The following is a 20,682-nucleotide window of genomic DNA, read 5'->3' on the forward strand; positions in this document are numbered from 1 at the left end:
CTCTCATTTCAGTAAAGAAATTGATCAAATACAAAAAAAAATTCGTACAGGGGTAATTACAAAAAATTAAATATCGCAGTGGCGGATCCAGGATTTTTCAAAGGAGGGTTCCGTTTCTTAAACTGTGTATAATTCTCTTTTGTTTAGTCGATGTCTGACAAAAAAATCGGCTCTAATCACCTAATTTACTATCTAGTAACGGAACTTAAAGGCAAATTAAACATTATAACAGCAAATATCTATCATTTCGTGTTCAACATTATCCTTGTGGATACTTTTAAGCAAAATTTATATAAGACATATTTCTATTACCTTAAAGATCAAACCTTCAAGGGGGGTTCCGTGGAACCCTTCGAACCTCCCCTGGATCCGCCACTGTATCGTGCAACATAAATTCCTGCAACCTCTCCCTAAATTATCTAATGGTCTATCCCTAATTTAAGTCTTGACAAGCACCAGAGCCGAAGGACAAAGTTACCAGGCCAAACGCATGGAGAATCATGATCAGGCACCACCAACTTTCCAAATTGTTCCGTCGCCTTTTTGATGCTAAACGATCAAACCGACCAAAACTCTTTTTTGTGTTCTGTTCAGCTTTAAATCCCCAGCTGTCGAATAGTTTCTCAAGATAATTTCTGGCTTGGAAACAGCATTCAGCATACAACTTGGTACCACCCGGGTCCAGCCCACTATATATGTCACTAATGGATTCTTTGTCAGACTTTCCTGACCTTCCCATTTAACCAACAACTGCCTTCAAATCATTTAAAACAGTAAATTTCCTTCCGCCACTTTGAAAAATAAATATCACCTGTGTCTTTGACATTGTACCATCGAAATACTTAATACGAAAATAATGGTGTATATGTCTAAAAACACAGAGCCGTAACCAGGGGGGAGCACAGGATGCACGTGCACCCCCTATAAAAGCTTAAGGTCCGCTCATCCATCTCCAGTTTTGCTTTAAAATTGCATGTAAATGTTTTTTGATGAAGACCACTTTCCATCTGCAGATTACAAAATATTTTAGAATCACTTATCCATTATTCCTTTTTTCTCGTTTCTGCTTTTTTTTTTTTTTTTTTTTTGGTTACAGTGTACCTTTTTGGGGGGGGGGGGGGGGGGGTTCTGTAAATCATTGCCTGTTCACCTCCCCTGCAAGATCCCTGGTTAATGCCTCGCTAACATGAAACAATTTAAAACTCCAGAATTTGTCATCACTATTTGTTGCTCTTATTCAGGGTCAAAAACGTGATTAGTGTGAATTTGATTTATAATTTGTTTTGATGGCCTTGGTTAATGTAGTCGCATTGTAAATTTCCGCGTTGATCCCCACTATTTTCAATGCCTCATGAAAACCTTGTTGATCTTGACTTCAGGGCATATTCCTTTTAGCTCTAACTTCAAGTGTATTCAGATTTTCGGCTCTTTCTCGAGTGTTCATGATTCACTCTAAACACGAAAAATCATGTTTGAGTGTATCTAGGGAAGTTTCGCTACTCATTATATTTTCTTTTCCTAATTAAATATTTTGGTACTTAAAACTCGCTAGCCAAAAGATCGTATAGTGTACGTGTGTTGGTCAGTCCTGAAAGCGGAATCGTCGTTGCAGTTTGATATAAAATTCAGTAGCTTGAAGAGAACCATCACTGTCCGCGGGAAGGCATCTTATGCTGTGAGTTATCTTAAAGTGCTACTACGACGAAAATCGCTCAAACTTGGATTCAGCTGAAACTTCCTAAAAATACTCTTTAAAGGTCCAATAATCACTGTATGAAGTGTTTTTTCGATATTCAGTACGAAAGTATGATATTTTTACGATTATTTTTTGGAGTCTGTGACGTCATACACTCAACATCGAACATCGCTCCATACATTTCTTTGTAGTTTATGATCAAAATATCAGTAGTATAAAAGGGAGAAAGAAATACCCAAACACCCAAAATATAAATTATAGTCACAAGTAATGTGAAATAAGCACATTAGCCACCCTTTGGGCTTCATAGGAATAAAATAAATTAAGGATTTATATACAAAGAAATATATGTAGCAATGTTTGATGTTGAGTGTATGACGTCACAGACTCCAAAAAATAATCGTAAAAATATCATACTTTCGTCCTGAATATCGAGAAAACACTTCATACAGTGATTATTGGACCTTTAAAGAGTATTCGCAGGAAGTTTCAGCTGAATCCAAGTTTGAGCGATTTTCGTCGTAGTAGCACTTTAACAGTTCATTACCAGCAGGCAGGCAGGTGAAAAGGAGGGTGAATTTGATGATTAGTCACCTCCCTTTGAAGTTGAAAAATAATAAGAATTTTTTAGATATTATTATTTGAATTACTTAGAAGGATGCCTGGTGATGCAGTTCTGAATGTAGGTAATACTAACCCCCCTTGAATTGTTCTGGTTCTGCCACTGATACTTTACAAATCCAATTAAACCACTATCTAAAACATTTTTCCAACTTGAATGACATTTCAAATTGTCACATAGAAATAGCTTCAAAAATGTGATGCAAATGGAATGATTTAAAGTGAGAAGATCATGTGTCCTGCTGGCTGTCAATTCATTAATCACAACTACTGTAGTCCTGGGGTTGATTAAAAATTTTACTAGATTCAATTTTACTAGAATCAAATATCAATGATGCAAAACTCCTTCAAAACCCTGTTTGTAAATCAAAGCTCAATGAACTTAAATGAATGACATAAACATCAACGTATGAAAATTAAGTTCCCCCAAATGCTTAGCCAATATTTACATTGTGAAAAACTTCAATGGCACTAAGTGTGAAATACGGATTATACTTGGATGACACAAATCGTGATACATGCAGTAGCTTCATTTTAAGGAAATGTATTTGACTTCCCTTCACTAAGGTTTTCCCAAACTGTTTGTTTTCCTTTTAGAGTTCTGATCAGAAATTTCAGCATTCTAAGACTGATCGTGAGCACCAGTTCTGGAGGAGTCTGTTTTAATGGCCCTTTATACAGCTTAAATAAATAGATCTTAGTCTAAAGTGAATATAAGGTGAGCAATGTGCTCCTCGTAATCAGTTTCCTCTATGGGCTTGTGGTTCGTAAAGGTTATGGTTACACCAGGAGACTTGGCATAACGGAAGCCTTCATCAATGGGTTGGTTGTAATGAATAACTGGACCAACTTTAGCTGCTTCCTCATGGCAGCGGACATGATACCACGCATCTTTCTTTATGAGCACTGGCATGTCAAACAAGATATCAAAGCCATGAACAACTGTTGAATCCCATTGAAATCCTAATACATCCTTCATCGGTATAGAATCATATTCCCCTGTTTTTGTCGCCTCAAGAGGGCCATGGCTGGAATTTTGTTTAACTTCAATGAACACTGTGTACTTATTGTTTATGGATCCATACATGCAAACACCATGCAAGACAATATCTCTATCTGCCGAGAAACAAATACATTCTTTACGCCTGAAATGATGCATTATCACGTGTGTAGTTACTGGTGTGCGATATTCATACCCACGGCCACACCGTTGTAGCTGAAGGCCATCCCTTTTAACTTGTGAGAATTCAACTAGGGAAGAAGAGTTGTAATATTCTTCAATGCTAGAGGTTTCCTTGTCATTTAATATTTTTTGTCCAAGCACTGTGCCATTAAACTCATCTCTGCTCATGAGTGGAAAACGAATTGCTTTAACGATTTTGTCCCCAAGAACAGTCCTTTTTGAAGTACCATCACAACTCAAATTCAATCGCTCACATTCTTTCGTTGCCCAGTGGTCCACTGCAGTGAACAAGTCTACTTCCTTGACGTTTAGAGAATCTCTCACAACTAGTGACTCAAGCAATTGTCTCTCAATAGTTAAGAAATCTTCAGTTTCCAAGGCTTCTTTTGTCTGTCTGTCAATCAATGCCCAACACCTCTTGGCAAGATATTCTTCCTCGTACTTTTCAGCGTTGGCCAGTACGGTAAAGATAGTTGAAATATTCGCGTTTTGTTTCAGATATTCAATGCATTTTTCAACAAGCGAAGGTACAATGTATTTTTTGGCCAAGTACAAAACTTGTAAGGCATTATCTTCGTTTAACTCGACTTGCTCGCAGTACAAAAAGCGAAACAGTTCAAGTAAACTGTTGTACTCACAGTCAGGTAAGGAAACAGAGTGTGTGTTATCCGCCAAGTCGCCAAAGAACATTGCAAAGAAAACAGGACTACTGATAGATAGCACAAACTTGTGAGCAGGGATCTCCATTTTGCTTTTCTTGTTTCCATCCTCGCCCAGTTTTACCGGAACGACAAAGCTAACATCACTCATAAGCTCGTTATTGAACATATAACTAACTCTTGAACAGATAGTTGGTCTTGTTGTCTGCCAATTTTCATTTGGAGAAGACATTTTACAGTAACTTAGAGTTTTTTAACCAGAAATGGGTAGTTTTCTCCAGGCGTTACTATTCTTGTCCGAGAAACACTGGGCGAAATGAAACTCTTATTAAACACAGGTAGCCCAAGCTAGGTTTCTGTTGTATCATATTAGGCTTTTTGTTTATTTACTACTTGGAGATTTTTGCGATTCCTTTTCACTAATTTTAAAGAATTTTTTAATGGTCAACTGACGTTTCACGTTTGCCATAGACGAGAATCTTAATCTCTCTATAATAAGAAAATGCACGGCGATCCTTAAAAACCTCAATGAAATTGTCAAAATGTAAAATAAAGCAAAGAATTATTAGCTGAAATCTGAAAAGCAGTATTAAAATTGGAAAAAATGTAGTCTCATCTGCAAAAGCCTCAGTAAACGTATTACTTTTTCGATGTCATTTCTTTTGCTCAAACTACAACTTACTCTGAATAATGCACAATTTTTAAGTTCAACTATACCACGATCTGCACAAAGTTTCACATTTTCCCCTTTAATAGCACATAAAAACATAGATTTTACTTTGTGTGTGTGTGATCAGGAGCGAACAACTGAAACAGTTTTTTTTAAAAACTCCAGAATTTGTCATCACTATTTGTTGCTCTTATTCAGAGTCAAAAACGTGATTCATTGTGAATTTGATTTATAATTTGTTTTGATAGCCTTGGTTAATGTAGTCGCATTGTAAATTTCCGCGTTGATCCCCACTATTTTCAATGTCTAATGAAAACCTTGTTGATCATGACTTCAGGGCATATTCCTTTTAAGGTGGCTGGACCCCCTCACGGTTGACTGCTACCTTCCACTTTTGGAACGCTGGTGCATAAACGTGTTTTATCCGATTGCAAATCTTTTTCGCACATAAGTCACATAAAGATTGAATTAATGTTTGATGCAGTTTTTAATGAGATCGGACGTCATAACACGTGATTATGATGAAATATTTGATTTCGTTTAGAAAATAATTTTAGCCTTGCAGAGCGTTCAACACTAAAATGCTTCGTACCACATAATTATATACTAAATGCCTCCATTTGTAGGGATTTTTGAAAAAATCTATCTAGCTAATTATGAGATATTTGAGATTCTTTAAATATAGTGCATAATCTACTTCAAAACTAAACAATGGATTTCATACGGCCCAAAATTAATATTTCAGAACTATATATTCACAAAAGTCATTGCTCATTTAGTTTTACTCTGTATCTAGTTTTAAAAGGAACACTTTGAAGGTAATCGACTTATGCGATTTTGTGAAAACGTATAATGCAGAAGACGGGGTAAACATTTGATGCGCACTTTTCATCGCAGTTTTCTAGTCAATCTTACTAGATCTTCCATTATTCTAAAATTAACTCTAACTTCAAGTGTATTCAGATTTTCGGCTTTTTCTCGAGTGTTCATGATTCACCCTAAACACGAAAAGTCATGTTTGAGTGTATCTAGGGAAGTTTTGCTACTCATTATATTTTCTTTTCTTAATTGAATATTTTAGTACTTAAAACTCGCTAGCCAAAAGATCGTGAGTGTACGTGTGTTGATCAGTCCTGAAAGCGGAATCGTCGTTGCAGTTTCACATAAAAATCAGCCACTAGCTTGAAGAGAACCATCACTGTCCGCGGGTCACCTTCTTATACTGTGAGTTATCTTTCATTTTTTCTCATTTTTCTCAGCTCAAGTGATTAATGTAGGTGATCACTGAATATCTCAGTAAACAAAAATAGAAAACCTTTATCAACTGGCTCTTGGCTGATGTGAGTCAGGGCAAGCTACCTACAGATCAAACCCTGAAACAGAATCTGGGCTCAAGGCAGAAGGCACGGTTAACTCAGAAATCCAATCCGAAGGTTTTGCGGGAGGAAGGCAAAATCGAATAAAGGTGGAAAGGTGGTTTTGTTTTCTTGCCAATCCAAACAAGGTTTTTTTACAGTTTCTTTCAGTCGTAGCGCAGGCATTTTTGAGATTTTAGTTGAAGGTTTATTTTTTGGAAAACCATCTCTAACAAGGTGGGACTGGAAAAAACGAAGTTCCGAGGACTAAACAAAATACAAAGATTGCGATCATTGAGACCTTAATTTTTGTGTGAGTGCAATTTATTGATTAACCAGATATCTAACAAGTGCCATTTGACCACTCATTCACAACAATAGGCAAATAAATTAACATTTTCCTGATATAAGTGACTTAAAACTCCATTATTGCCTCCTTATCTTAATATTTTAGGAAAAGCAAATATCTAATGTGAAATAATTGATCAGCTAATGCTTGTTTACCACAACAGATACCGAGGCCTAGCCATATATATCTCAGTATAACTGAAGCAGCTGGCTCGATAGTGAGAAAAAAAAAAGGGTTATTCAAACGAAGACCTCTTGCAGCAAGCAATCTTTGACTTTCTTAAGAAAAATCCATACGAAAAAGAATTCAACCATGGACAACTGGGTGAGTTTTAATTTTACTAACTTCACCGATGGAATATTGTGGTGGAATGAGACTTACACTTACTTTTTGCCGGGAGAAAAAGAAGCGTTGTCCATACGAGTCATCAAGATTGTAGCTTACTGTCTTCTTTTCCTGGTTTCTCTGTTTGGAAACATCTCCGTTATACTAGCAGTTTCCAGAGACAACCGTTTGAAAAGCACGACGAATATCCTTGTGGCAAACATGGCAGTCAGTGACATTATCCTCACCCTCTTGGAGATTCCCAAAAAAATCTCGAATATTATCAGAGCACATGAAAAGACATGGCTTGTACATGGTGGCTTAGGTCAAGCACTTTGTAAGCTTTTGCCGTATCTTGCCGATGTCTCCTTCGCTATTTCTTTATACAGTTGCATTTTTATTGCCATCGATCGGTATTACGCCGTGGCCCATCCATTCAAGGGAGGCTTTAGCAGATCGAGACTCAAGTATATTATCCCAGGAATATGGCTCTTTACCGCTGTACTTTGTTCACCTTTTCTTTATAGTTACAAACTGGTGAAAATCATGGATGAATTGTATTGCTCAGAAGAATGGTCCAATGGAGATGTAGCAACAATGTTTAAGATTCATTTAATCCTTTTCATTGTTCTAACGACATTTCTCCCTATCCTTTTCGGCACAATTCTCTACTTGCTCATAGTTTACAAAATTCGTAGGTACAAAGTCCCAGGAGTTTGCACAGAACAATCGGAAAGAACGAGAAGAGATCGACAGAACCAGAATGTCTTGAGAATGTCTGTAACAATCATTACTCTTCTCTCGGTTTGTTGGTTGTTCTTCGAAATCTTGAACATTTTGGAAACTTTTACAAATGTGATGAATAATCTTTCTCCATCTGTCAGACAAACATTACTTTTTATTTCAAATTTTTTTCTGTTAACAACATGCACTCACCAGTTTTTTCTTTTTTTAATTTTTGTTGATATTTACCGTCAAAATTTCAAAATGATGCTTAAAAGTTGTGTTTGTGGATGGCGTCGTTTTGTAAGGATACATCCTGCCCAGGTTGATTCTACTAATTCTACTGAACTAGTTTGAACGCGCGAGCTTGGCAAATCAGCTAGTGTACCAAAAAAAAAAAATTAAGCATATTGAAAGCTGTAAAAGTTAACAATTTAACAATTAGCATCTGCTATCATAAGGAAATGAACGGGTTTTTGAAGTTTGTTGGTACGGCTGCCATTTTTCGTCATGCCGTTTCTCCTCAACCGCCCCACAAAAACATCATGAATAGTATTTCTGAAGTACTTGTTGGATACAAATGTGTGGTAGCCTGAAGCCAGCAAGACAGTCTTGAATTCTGTTTCTTCATTCTTATAAGGCTGCAAAATAAAAAGGAACAAAAAAGTCAACAACAAAAAAAAAAAAAAAAAAAAAACGACAACAAAAAACCAAAAAAAAAAAACCAAAAAAAAAAAAAAATACTGAGAATGCTAAAAGTTTTCGAAAATAGACCTAATTCGTGGTGGTCAAATGTTTTCCATTTCATACCACGTGTCATTCTCTAGAATATCATTTCTTTGTTTAACGGTCAGTGGGCATAAAAAGATATATAGATACAGCTCTAGGGAATGAAAGTTGGTCTGAAATGGGAAATCATTCCACCACGACGAATTAGATCTATTTAAGTAAATTTCCTTTTCCCCTTTACCGTTGAGTAGAGATCTCCGGCACTCTTCATGCCCAAATAGTGTCCAGATTTCACACCTTTGATTCTTACCAAACCCGTGCCAACAGAACTGATTTCAAGTTGGACTGAAACTAAAAAAAAAAATGGTGCTATTCAACTCCGGTTCATTAGCCAAACACAGATAGGACACACTCAAATGACTAGGGGATTTGCGGTACAAACTTAAAACTACTCTTTGGCTTGATTTCGATTGAATGCTTTGTGTTTTAACAGTAAGCGATAAGCATTAACAAAATACGAAGCAGTAGCAAGAAGTGTATATATGTATTAAGAAGTGTATATATTTCGGCTGGCTTGTTACCCACTTAATGAAAATAAAAGTTGAAACTACCCTTTAGCTTGTTTTCGATTGAATGCTTTGTGTTTTAACATAGTAAGCGATAAATATTAACAAAATACGCAGCAGTAGCAAGAATTGTATATATATATATCAGTTCGGCTGGCGTGTTACCCTCTTAGTGAAAAAAAGTTTCTATCTAAAGGTCTAGTAATGCCTCTCATAGAACTTACAAATTCAGAGGACCGGCACTAACATATTCTATCCCGCCGTTGTCAAGGTGCTTACCATACGGATTGCTGCAGTTTACAGTGCCACTGACTTTGCCATTCCGGTCGATCTGCAGAAACATTCGAGTCCTGCTCAACAATTTTGTTCGTGTTGTAATCGAGGTGGACAGTCTAGCACCTGTTGATTGTCTTGTTTTCAAATCCTTGATGGGTTGTGCATCTCCTTGTTGGCTCTTGTTCTTGTACAATGTTAGCAGTTCCATACTCACGAGGAGAGCAAAACACATCTTAAAAAGCTGCAATTACAAAAATGTCCAAAATGTGAGCTATTGTCACGCATTGTTTTCTTAACATTCCCAAGTGATACCAAAAGTGGTCAATCAGACCATAGTTAAAGTTAACTATGATCGGACTGACTACCGTGAGAAATTTGTTGGGAAAAGATGACAACAGGGGTGCTTACCATTTAAACCGATCCAAAATTCCGATTGGAAATTCATTTGCTAATGGAAAGAAAAGAGCGGGAAACTTTGGCTTTCGAAAAATGGTACACGCGTCTACCCGAAGAAAACCAAAAAGAGCGGGAAAAGTGGATTACGTCAATCGGAAGACCGTGTCTCCAGTAACTTTCCAATCGGAATGACACATACCATTTTCCAACCGAAATTTCGGGGTTTTTTTCGGGTAAATGGTAAGCACCCCAGATTTCATCTTCATCGTCTCCTATACGGGACGACAAGGATTATCTCGTGCACTGCCTTCAACCTTTTTTTCTTACCTTTAGACTGAACATGCTTCTGATATAGTACTCTGGGTAACTTTGCTCCAACTTCACACTAATTACTTCACTGCTCACGAATACTTATGTAGGCAAGTTTATTTCAAAACTGATTAAGGCGCGTCGATGGAAATCCTTTTATAAGATTTCCCCCCCAGATGGAAAAACATGGAACTTTTAAAACTTTTTTCCTTCAAAGCCCACGCTTTCTTCCTGTTAATTAAGTTTTAAAAGTTTTTCAACTTTCAGCGATGCAATTATTTCATCAAAAAATGTGGGTATCGAAATTAAGTCAAAAGTTATTTTGCAAGATGAACCACTAGTCATATCAATTGTTAACAAGAAAAACCACAACCTGAATCCTTTGCGTATTAATATATGCATCAATTGAGGATTATATCTCTTCTTAATGGGTAAACACGTCACGCATTGGATAGATTTTGTTGCAAACGTCACATTTCCTAACGGAAATTATATATTTTCATTTTTAGATGTTGCAAATGCATTTTGAAGGCCACTCAAAGATCTGCTAAGAACTTTCTTAATTTTCTTTTCTTTTCTTTTCTTTTCTTGGGAACACACTGATTGAGTACACTCTCCTTTTAAATGGAACAATGTTTTTGGTGAACGGACTTTGTCAATTTTTTAAGTTAGGGGCTGTTTTAAGTGCTAAGAATACGCAGGTGCTAAAAATAATCAGTGATTGGAGTTGTTTATGATTAAAGCTACATCGCCGCCATGCTTTTTTTATCTGTATATTTGACGACGCCCACGAAACGAGTTACTTCCGCCTCTATATTGCATGACTCTCTTGTTCAAGCAGTTCTCGTACACGTTCAAAGATATGGCCAGGTTCATGTTTAACTTTAGTCATTCTTTACGAGATCGGTGCAATAGAGAATAGTTAAAATGTTCACTGGCTTTCGCTGACCATGCCGGCATGCTCGAATGCAATGTGTATAATGAAACTCTCGAGCACACCAATCAACACCAGGAACATGCAGTCTAGGTGTGATCACTACATCCTCAATCAGTGATGACATCAGCAGATGTAATTAATGACCTGGTTATTATTATGACACATTTTGATATTGTTCACGTGGTCAGACTTACCTAGTACAACAAACTGAAAAAGGTGCATTTTTTGAGTATCAATAAACAATCTTAACTCTTCAATCTTAAATGTCATATTGAGATTTTGTACTGACAAAGAAATCGTAAAACAAAATTTGGCAGGAAATGTCAAGGAATAGAAATAATAAATAACAATGGTCGAGATTTCATTTAAGTAAACATATTTTGTCTATACAAAAAGAGAGAGAGAGTAATAATTATTTAAAATGATAACTTAGGCTTTAAGAAATACTCAGGTTTCTTTAAAAAAATGGTTTGCAGAGCAAGCTAAAGAGAAAGAGATATAGATCAAAATTGCTCTGACTCTAATTCGTGTATTACTAAATACGATTTTGATAAAAGACACAAAGCAATTATTGATAATTAATTTTAGCTTCATTTGTCATGTGACAGGAACACATCTTTCAGCCAATCAAAATTCTTTTTCTTCACGTGTACTTCATCAAGGTCAGTGTCGTCTGTGTCCATGAACGGCATCTCCTGCGCTTCTTTTATTTGTTGACTCTTGAGGACAACAGGACCTGTTGCCTCAGTTTCTGATTCACTATCCTCATCAACCATGCTATCGTCTGTAAGTGAGCAGAAAAAAGAGAAAGAGAGAATGGAAAGAAAAGCTTAGGCAATTATGCTATCCCGGAAGTACATATACCGAAAGAAAGGGGCCGAGAGGAATGGGAAAGGATAGAAGAAAGGTGAAAAAAATGGGATGAAAGGAAGCGGATGTTGTAAGCCAAGCAAGAAGGAAAATAAGAATCACGACGAGTGTCTCAGGAGTAGAAAAATAAATCAAAGGGAGTAAGAAAGGAAATGCAAAAAACATTTTGACAGTTGGAAACATAGTTTAGCTTTAGATTAGTGAAGACAAAATTAGTGAAAAAGTAGAAGCTCTAACTCACCATCATCTGCACCTTGCTTGTCGGTATTTGTGCCATCATTTCTGCATCAAAAAACAAAAAACAAAAAAAAAACCAGGAAGTGAAAAAAAGGTAATAATAATAATAACAATAATAATAATAATAATAACAATTAATAATAATAATAACAATTAATAATAATAATAACAATTAATGTCAATAGCAAGGTTCCTGCATAGCGTAGCCCAAGAGGATATGAAGTATTTCGTACTCTCTTGCGTAGCCCCATAAGAGCGTTTAATCGTCGACGCTTTCCTGCCTTTCCTCGCCCACTCCCATAATGACCGAATTTAACAAGAAAAGTGTCTTCGATATTTACCTATCGTCTTCTTTGGAAACCAGCATTGACTTTAGGAACGATGAACACAAGGTGGAGACAGGAGGAAGAACATGCGATGGTATTCTCATCATCTAGTTAAAAATGAAAATAAGATATGTATTTTTTGGTGCTTTGATCAAGGAGAGGTTTTTCCTTTTTTTTCAGGAACCCCCTTCTCCAACATACTATCTTATCCAATAACTTTTCATGGCAGGATTTATTTCTAATTGGTTTCAGTGGTGAAAATCGTTGAGAAATTTTTTTTCCCTTTATTTTAGCGGTTTTTGCTAGCAATTGGACCCAAAAATACGTTCACAACTCAAAACTTTTATATAGAGGTTTTTTATTAAGGGTCGGGAATCAGAGAAAGCTCCAGTAACTGAGAAAAAAACCCCGGCTTAAACTACCACTAATAGCTTTGTGAATTGTAAAATGTTCATTTGGGTCCCGCCAGGACTTTTCAGGAGTTTGTCATATTCTCCTATTAATTTCAAAACTAAATGAAAACCCTTCACAGGGATGCCGTAGACCTGATTATTTGGCTGTTCTTACCTCACGAATAGCAGCAGCTTTGGGATCTCCTTGAACAACTTTACCAAGAGGTTGGACAGAAGTTGACTCTCCAACTAGAATAAGCGTAACAAGAATGGGTAACAATTAATGAGGTAATCATAATGTCAAACGAGAAGCACCTAATCTAATTTTTTTTAAGGTTTGATAAAATGACCACTGTATGGAAAAGTTTTCCAATGATTATGAAATTCTCCAATAAAAATACCACAGGAAGCCCAGAATCGCGTGTTTAATGATACAATGATGGAAGGGGGAGGGAAAAAATCCAACTCCAATGTACCCAATCTCGCACCCAGAGCCCACGTTCCTCTCAGTGAGCACTGGAAAATGAGAGGTGCGTTTCTCGGTGCTGAACAAGAGGAACGTGGACTCTGGGTACGAGATTGGAATGGAACCTTCTCATAATCATTAAGATTTGTCAAGGTTCAATTGTTTTTAATTATTAATTCAATGCATGGTCCACCTACCACTCTTTGAGGGCATCCCAAAAATATTAAAGAAATCTTGCTTAGCAGAAGAGTCATCTTCCACAACCTGTAAATATATTAATTTATAATGCATTAGGAATGATTCCATATTAGGAATGATTCCATATTAGGAATGATTCCATATTAGGAATGATTCCATATTAGGAATGATTCCATATTAGGAATGATTCCATATTAGGAATTATTCTATATTAGGAATTATTCCATATTAGGAAATTATTATTACCATCCAGAAAAACTTACACTGGGCACAGAGGTTCGTTCACGCTCATCATTTTCATCTTCAGTTACAAGAGTAAAGAGTTCCTGTGGAGAGAGATTAAAGAAAAATAATGAAATTGGAGTCATGTACTATAGTTGTACATGGTTGAAGAACTTAAAAAAACGAAACCTAGAGATCCTGGAGATTAAGACAGAGTTAAAAACGACAAGGCTGCTACTTTCGCAATGTTTTTCTTTATCTCTCATTCATGCTAAAAAAACGTTTAGTGTTTCATTCGTGTCTCTTGTGCTTTAAACTTTTCACAAAATTCTGCTAACCTCGAGCAATCCTACTTCGAGGTATTAGCGAAAACGTTAGTTTTTGTGCTGATCAAAATATCATCTCTCTCAACGTTCAGGGCGTTATATCTCAAATACGCATTCCTTAGATTTCCCCAAATTTTGGTATTTTGTTAATCAGCCCCAAAAGAGCCTGTTTATGAAACATTAAGTTTATTGACGCATAAACGTCGAAAGTAGAACCCGTTTTTCTGCCCTGTCGGAGATTAATAATAATAATAATAATAATAATAATAATAATAATAATAATAATAATAATAATAATAAATTTAATGAATAACAAAATTACTGGAAATCCAGTATAGTTTACATTGTGGTTTTATAATTTGATGGGTTATATTTGACGTCATTTACTGTCTCTTGCTATAAATAATAAATAATAATAAATAAATTTCTTTATTGGGTAACTAATAAAGTTGAATTTTTTTTTCCAATTTTGCCCATACACTAGTGAATGAATAAATGAATTTTGGTAACCATGCGAATATACCCAAAACACCTGGACACTGAATCATACCGTAAATTATCCTACAACACCAAGAAACCTAACTATGCCAAGAACATGATCCTGCAGCATACCAAAACCTAAACAAGAATAACACTTATCACTGGGGAAAAACCTCCATAGACCCTTTGTTTTGCGCTGTTTCCCCATTTCAGACCACGTGTCATTCCCTAGAGTATCATTTATTTGTTTAACGGTTGCAAATGAGAAGACATATGTATATGGATACAATGCAAACAAAGAATCTAATTGTTAAGAGAATGACGTATTTTGAAATAGAATAAGTTTTTGATGTCTAATGTCATTTTTCTTACCTGAATCCTTGTGCGAAAGAAGAGTTTTGAAAGCGTTATCGGCCTGTCTTGGCTTGATAATGTTGTAACTTTACGGTCAAAACCGGCAGAAAAGACAGGTGCCTTGCATGATACGAATGGCTGAATCGCTACAGGATTAGGCGTTGACGGGTCAAATATATACACTAAAGTAGAAGCAACAGCAGTGATATTAGTATGCAGGAAAATACAAGTAGCTTGATGGATGGACGGGATACAATGTAGAATAAAGCCTTTTCCACACGAAGTCTTAGGCCCCGTCCACACGTATACGAAATTTGTGTATCCGCAATTTTATTTTTTGCGGATACGGGTTGCGTCCACACGTGTCCGGAAATTTTTGTATCCGTACCCGGAAATTTTCGAAAACGTTCTCCACAGTGGAAAATTTCGAATACACTCCGAATACGGATACGTGTGGACGGTCGTATCCGCAAATTCTCGAATACGCTGACGTAAACACGATTTTGCGCAAGCTCAATATGAAAAACTATCTGTCAAAGGGACTAGGCACTAGCGTGCATCAGGGCGGATCAAGAAATTTCCGGATACGTGTGGACAGCGACAACTATTCGAAAACGATTCGAATACGCTGCGTGTGGACGGGGAATTAAAGCTGTGAAAATGAAACGATATTCTCACTGAAAGAAATGACAGCAATGATTTTAATATGCAGGAAAAACCAACAATCTTGACTTTAAGTTCTCTAACAGTGAACAGTGATAGATAGGTTGGGTCGAATACAGTCCTTTGACTAAACGTTGTCGTTTGATCGGCTTCATCCATACGCGCCTAGACCGAAAAGGATCATGGGGATAAATAATTCACAGTTACTAGCTGCCGCATATGTTATCTAACACGTCTTGAGCTCGCTTTTTTCGATCCCATTTAACTTGCTGAAACCATGCCTCGAGCATACGGCGAAGGTTTACACTGGCGAGCAGTTTGGATGACGCAAGTTCTGGGTAATTTAGCCGTTATCCTTTTCGGTCTAGGCGCGTAGGGATGATCCGATCAACGACAACGTTTAGTCAAAGGACTGTATACATTGAAGCCCAACCTCTCCTTTCGGAAAGCTTGGAATGATAAAGACGAACTAGGTTTTTGTGGACGTCAATCAAGGCATTTTAATGACATTCCATGGTCTCGTGCCCTAAAAAAGCGTCGTGTTTTTCATCTAAACTATCAACTTACTACAAATTACACTTATTGCTATAAATGAAATGTCACAGTGGCGTAGCTAACGCGCGCGTTTTTGGCGCCAAAGTTTCTGCCAAAACCACACTAACTTCATCAACATAAACCATGAAGGAAACCTTTTAGTTGCAAAGGCCTGACTGTTCTCGAAGTACTAAGGCACGGACACACGGTGCAACGTTGCAAAGTTGCTGAAGTGAGGATAGTTTTCTACTTCAGCAACGTTGTGTGCAACAAATTGCGTCGTGTGTCATGGCTCGCAACATCAATTGCATGTAACATTGCGCGCAATGCTACACCGTGTGTCCGTAGCTTTAGGCCAACTTTTCTAAGCTAAGATCCCTAAAATGAATCGGGATGATGAAACAAACTTACAGTGAGTCTTTTTGTCAAAATTGACGAAAGCAGCAAAGTGTTTTGTGTTCGGATCAGAAATCAAGTGACCCACGTTCGCCTCTATAGTCCACAACACTAATAAGAAACAAAAAAATATATTGAAAAAATATTAGTATATAAGTAAAGTCACAAAATATTACTAATTTAGGTACCCCCTCCCCCGTCAAGGGCTTCTAGAAATGCTGGATACTGGGTGCCTCTAGCGACTACTCGTATACAGTAATATATTGATAGTATACTTTCAAATAAATATGGGAAGCACGGGTAGCGTAGCGGTGAGAGTGCTCGCCTCTTACCAAGGCGACCCGGGTTCGATATCAGACTCATATGTGAGTAGAGTTTGTAGTTCGTTCTCTCCTGTGCTTCGAGGGTTTTTCTTCAGGTTCTCTGGTTTTCCTCCCTCCACAAAAATCAACTCCTAAATTCAAATTCAATCAAGGAACGAGGGCCACAGGTTTTTCAACCACTGGCTAACGAAGTTTTACCTTCGTAAAAACGAGGACTATTAACTTCTTCCATAATCATGAAGGTAATTTTGAATACGAATTTTAGTAGTACACTTCCAGTGAGATTCAATAGCCAGCTTCTGAGATGCTTCGCTTGTCAAGCACAAAGGATTCAATGTAAGGCTTCGTGCATAATGCTCAGTGATTCGTGACAGGAGAAAAGAAGAAATTTAATTGAGCACGTACAGTAGCTTTGTACTGAAACTTTTGCGTACAATAAGATAACCATATGTCGGAAGTAATAGTAGTGAGCTTTTTTTTTTGAACTCATGCCTTGCCATTCACATCTTACCAGAACAGGTGAGCAGGTTCCATACAATCAAATAATGTGCTGTAGATACCATCAGGTAGTGCGAGGAACTTTTAAATCCAAATGCAGTAAACCTGCAGACGAACGAAAGAAATGATAAAGATAAACAAAAACAATATACTCAGCAATGACGTCTCTTTTTTTGGTGCCATGCGCTATGATGTTGCTGTCTTCGTTGTTCAAGCTTGATAAGCCTACTTCACCTTATTTTATCATCTGGGAAGGGCAGATGTAGAGTTTTCTGTAGTACATTAGCGTTTGGGGTCCACAGTGTTATCACCTAAATAACAACAAAGAATGGAAAATAAATTTGTTTTAAAGTAAAATATGTGAACTGTGGTTTGTGTGTCTAGTGAGGGGGAGGAGAGGGTGTTGTAGGATGTATTGTATTTTTGATCAGCTAACGTTTTGCTTATTGTATGGTTGACTTTCATAAGCAGCGTACAAAAGCTATACACTATAACTGTAGTTATGGTTTTGAGTTGCAAATAATGGAATATCCTACCATCACATGTATTTTTTAGTATACAAACAAGCCTTCAGGTATGTGTACTAAGGCCGCGTTCATAACGTATGACAGAGGGGGGGGCAGGTGAAATTGAGGTGGGATTGTGAAAATTTTGGTAGCAAAAGGGGGGATGGGCAAATTTTTATCAGAAAAATGGGGGGGGGGGGGGGGGGAAGCACAATTTCTGGAAGAAGCTACAAGCCTTGCTTAGAGGGGATTTTCAAATTTTCACCTGCCCCCCCTCCCCTCTGCTGCCCCCCTCCCCCCTCTGCCATACATTATGAATGCAGCCTAAGAATATACAAGTGGGGCATTCATTGGAGTGCCACAAGAAAGCACTGTTTAACTATTACTTCTTTTTAAAAACTATTTTATTCTACACTACTGAAAATGCCTAGGCTGAAATGCCTGATGGGGAAACCTTTCCCATATTCATATTAGCTGGATTCTTAATGGTGTGCTATGAATAAAGTTAGGTTATGCTCTCACCTGAGCATAAGGTATGGCTAGGAGTTGACCATCTTCTGAGAACACAGCATCCAAACATGGTGTGTCGTTATAGTATCCAACTGACTGGCATGCCCAGACAAATTTTGTTCCTATTGAACAAGTACATGTTAATAGCATTAGCATGATTTATTAACTACTGGAAGTCCTTTGGTTTGAGTGACAGGTAAATTCCAATCTGATCTGTGAGTTAGCCGTGCTCTGACTTTGATCAGCCCAGAGGTTGTTTCAGGGTTCAATCTGTGAGTTAGCCATGCCTTGACTGAGATCAGCCCAGATATTGTTTCAGGGTTCAATCTGTGAGTTAGCCATGCCTTGACTGAGATCAGCCCAGAGTTTGTTTAAAAAAACAAAGAGACCCAAGAACAAAGATTTCTACACCTTACCAGCAACACCTTGTTTTTCATTTAATACCCAGACTTTGAATTTCCCATCATGTCCTGCTGTGACAGCCATTGTTGGTTCACTGTTCTGACTGGCTGGCTGAAATTGTACTGCTACTGTACGATGATCATGAGGTGTGTCAATAATGGTATTGATGGAGTAACTATATATAAACACGAGTAAACCTCATTAGCATAAATATCACTTTCAGGTTGGAATTTATTACACGAAAGCTTTTTGGGGCACTGACAACGATTAATATCAAGTCATTTCCTAGCAAATCACAAAATCTTTAGCACACTCTTTCTGGTGAATGGACTTTAAGCTTGCCTTTAGATGGGATTAATTACTGCGTCCATTGGCCACGCCACAATCCTAAGCCGTTACAAGGTTAAGGAAAAACTGGGTCCAGTTGGCATTGCATTGCATTCTGGGGCTGTCTTAAAAAGGAAGAAATAGATGCCTTCTTGGAAATATGTCCCCTAAAACAGCCCCAAAATGCACTGCAATGCTAACTTGGCCCCGTTTTTTCCTCAAGCTGGGAATGGCTAATAGTTAGTTATAATTAAATGGTACAGTGTAAGTGATTAGATGTGAGTGAGAAGTTTTCTTAGGATTAGTGTACCACTGATTTGTTGCATTAAATTCCCAAAACTTTAACCGTGTCTCTTCTGTTGTACAATGGTCCTTCCTATGTTCAACCTGTAACAGTAAATTACAGCAAGAAATATAAACAAGACAATTACTGACTACTGTAAATGTATTAGTAACAACTTAGCAAGTTTCCTGGTAGAATATCTACAGTAGACAGTAGTAAAGAAAGACATAATGGAAATTATAAACATAGACCAGAATGGAACTATATTCAAATGTGATACACCTATTGGAGTTTCTATTGAGGATGATTCATTTATGGTGCCGTATTGTGACCATTAGTCTACATGTCTGTAATAAATTCAAGTACTCTGATTGGATATACATCCCAATAGTGCTTTAAGACCATTATTATAATCTCTTAGTTGGATGTGATGGTCCAGTGTTTTCCCATACCAGACCACATGTAATTCCCTTGAGTATTATTTCTTTTTTCGCATGAATTTTTGAGTAAATGCATTAATATGAAACTTACAGTAGCCATCCAGTCACCAGTCTCACTGAACGCCACATGATGTATCAGCGTAAAAAACAGCTTTTCATCTTCTGTCTGGGAAATTAAATTCTGCTTGACGACATCAACCTGCAAACGAGTTCACCGAAAAGGAACAATCAGTACAATAATGTAATTGAAAGGAATCTTTAAACCAATTTTTATTCTTCTACCACCCAGACATTTTCAGATCCAACTTTTGAATGACTAAAGCCATTATCTCAGACGTCTTGAATCTAGTAACGAAGATGTTGCAGAGCAATGAAAAGTACTCTAAGGCTTGAATTTACTGAAGGCATGAGAAAAAAGATAATTTTGAAATGCCCTTTAGCTTGGACGTCCAAGAAAAAGACATGTTTTATATCTATCCTTCTAAATATGATCCAACTTGCATAACTGTACTGTGCTTTAATTTCTGGGCCAAGAAATATAATGCTTGTATTCTATTGGGGCTTTAAGTTTACAGCCATTTTCAATCACACGCGCCCTCTAGCAATTGTTTCTGTCACCACGAAGAAGGTTTTAGTGGTCGGAAAACACAAAGCTATAAGAGCACGTGCCTATAGAATGTCATGGAAATGCCTTGATTGACATCCACTAAAAGCTCCTTTTGGCCATCTTCGTAAAGCGTTTCCATGATCATAATGCTATATTTTACTTACAACAAAAATGCCCTTGTCAAGATAAGGGTCGTAAAACTGGAGAATTCCTGGCATGCTGTTCAGCACCATTGTCCCAGTACGAGGGTCAAAAACAAGTTTGCTTTGCATGTAACTAGCTGGAAGAGAGGTAAGAAAAATATAGAACATAATAAATAAGTATATAAACTTACATATGAATCCAAAGTTAGAGACTGTGCTTCCCAATCAAGTGCAAAATCAAACAATTTGCCATAGTGACAAAATAGGGTTTTGGAGGATGAGATGTCAATCAAAGCATTTCCATGACATTATTGGAAAATACAGTATAAAGTTTTCAAGGGCAAAATGCATTGATTGACATATCCACCAAAACCTACTTTATGATA

The 20,682-nt window shown here is 37.1% G+C and overlaps 3 protein-coding genes across 3 annotated transcripts in view; all 3 read right to left on the minus strand.

Annotated features, from left to right (window-relative positions):
* Window positions 1–2,596: 2,596 nt before the first annotated feature.
* Window positions 2,597–4,427, minus strand: LOC116289060 (BTB/POZ domain-containing protein 6). The gene has a single exon (XM_031695952.1). It carries the CDS (start codon window positions 4,389–4,391, stop codon window positions 3,015–3,017), a length of 1,377 nt encoding a protein of 458 aa, XP_031551812.1. The 5' UTR covers window positions 4,392–4,427; the 3' UTR covers window positions 2,597–3,014.
* Window positions 4,428–8,014: 3,587 nt separating this feature from the next.
* LOC116289042 (fibroblast growth factor 1) lies at window positions 8,015–10,799 on the minus strand. The gene is made up of 3 exons (XM_089027454.1): window positions 9,155–10,799; window positions 8,551–8,660; window positions 8,015–8,221 (listed from the first exon to the last, which is right to left on the minus strand). Exons 1-3 carry the CDS (start codon window positions 9,381–9,383, stop codon window positions 8,015–8,017), a joined length of 546 nt encoding a protein of 181 aa, XP_088883580.1. The 5' UTR covers window positions 9,384–10,799.
* A 127-nt stretch (window positions 10,800–10,926) lies between these two features.
* Window positions 10,927–20,682, minus strand: part of LOC116289039 (WD repeat-containing protein 75) — a 33,974-nt gene continuing 24,218 nt past the window's right edge. Inside the window, exons 11-25 of the mRNA XM_031695916.2 lie at window positions 20,318–20,433; window positions 19,638–19,745; window positions 19,134–19,210; window positions 18,511–18,671; window positions 18,107–18,216; window positions 17,313–17,389; window positions 17,092–17,183; window positions 16,273–16,368; window positions 14,683–14,846; window positions 13,546–13,608; window positions 13,282–13,348; window positions 12,794–12,867; window positions 12,242–12,333; window positions 11,905–11,945; window positions 10,927–11,577 (exon numbers count right to left, since the gene is read on the minus strand). Of these exons, the coding sequence (XP_031551776.2) occupies window positions 11,384–11,577; window positions 11,905–11,945; window positions 12,242–12,333; window positions 12,794–12,867; window positions 13,282–13,348; window positions 13,546–13,608; window positions 14,683–14,846; window positions 16,273–16,368; window positions 17,092–17,183; window positions 17,313–17,389; window positions 18,107–18,216; window positions 18,511–18,671; window positions 19,134–19,210; window positions 19,638–19,745; window positions 20,318–20,433 (1,532 nt within the window). The 3' untranslated portion in view covers window positions 10,927–11,383. The remainder of the gene's footprint in view (window positions 11,578–11,904; window positions 11,946–12,241; window positions 12,334–12,793; window positions 12,868–13,281; window positions 13,349–13,545; window positions 13,609–14,682; window positions 14,847–16,272; window positions 16,369–17,091; window positions 17,184–17,312; window positions 17,390–18,106; window positions 18,217–18,510; window positions 18,672–19,133; window positions 19,211–19,637; window positions 19,746–20,317; window positions 20,434–20,682) is intronic.

Source organism: Actinia tenebrosa, unplaced genomic scaffold (assembly GCF_029948245.1).
Source record: "Actinia tenebrosa isolate PJP-AT-01 unplaced genomic scaffold, QUT_ActTen_1.0 PGA_scaffold11__36_contigs__length_13525064, whole genome shotgun sequence".
NCBI classification, from domain to species: Eukaryota; Metazoa; Cnidaria; class Anthozoa; order Actiniaria; family Actiniidae; genus Actinia; species Actinia tenebrosa.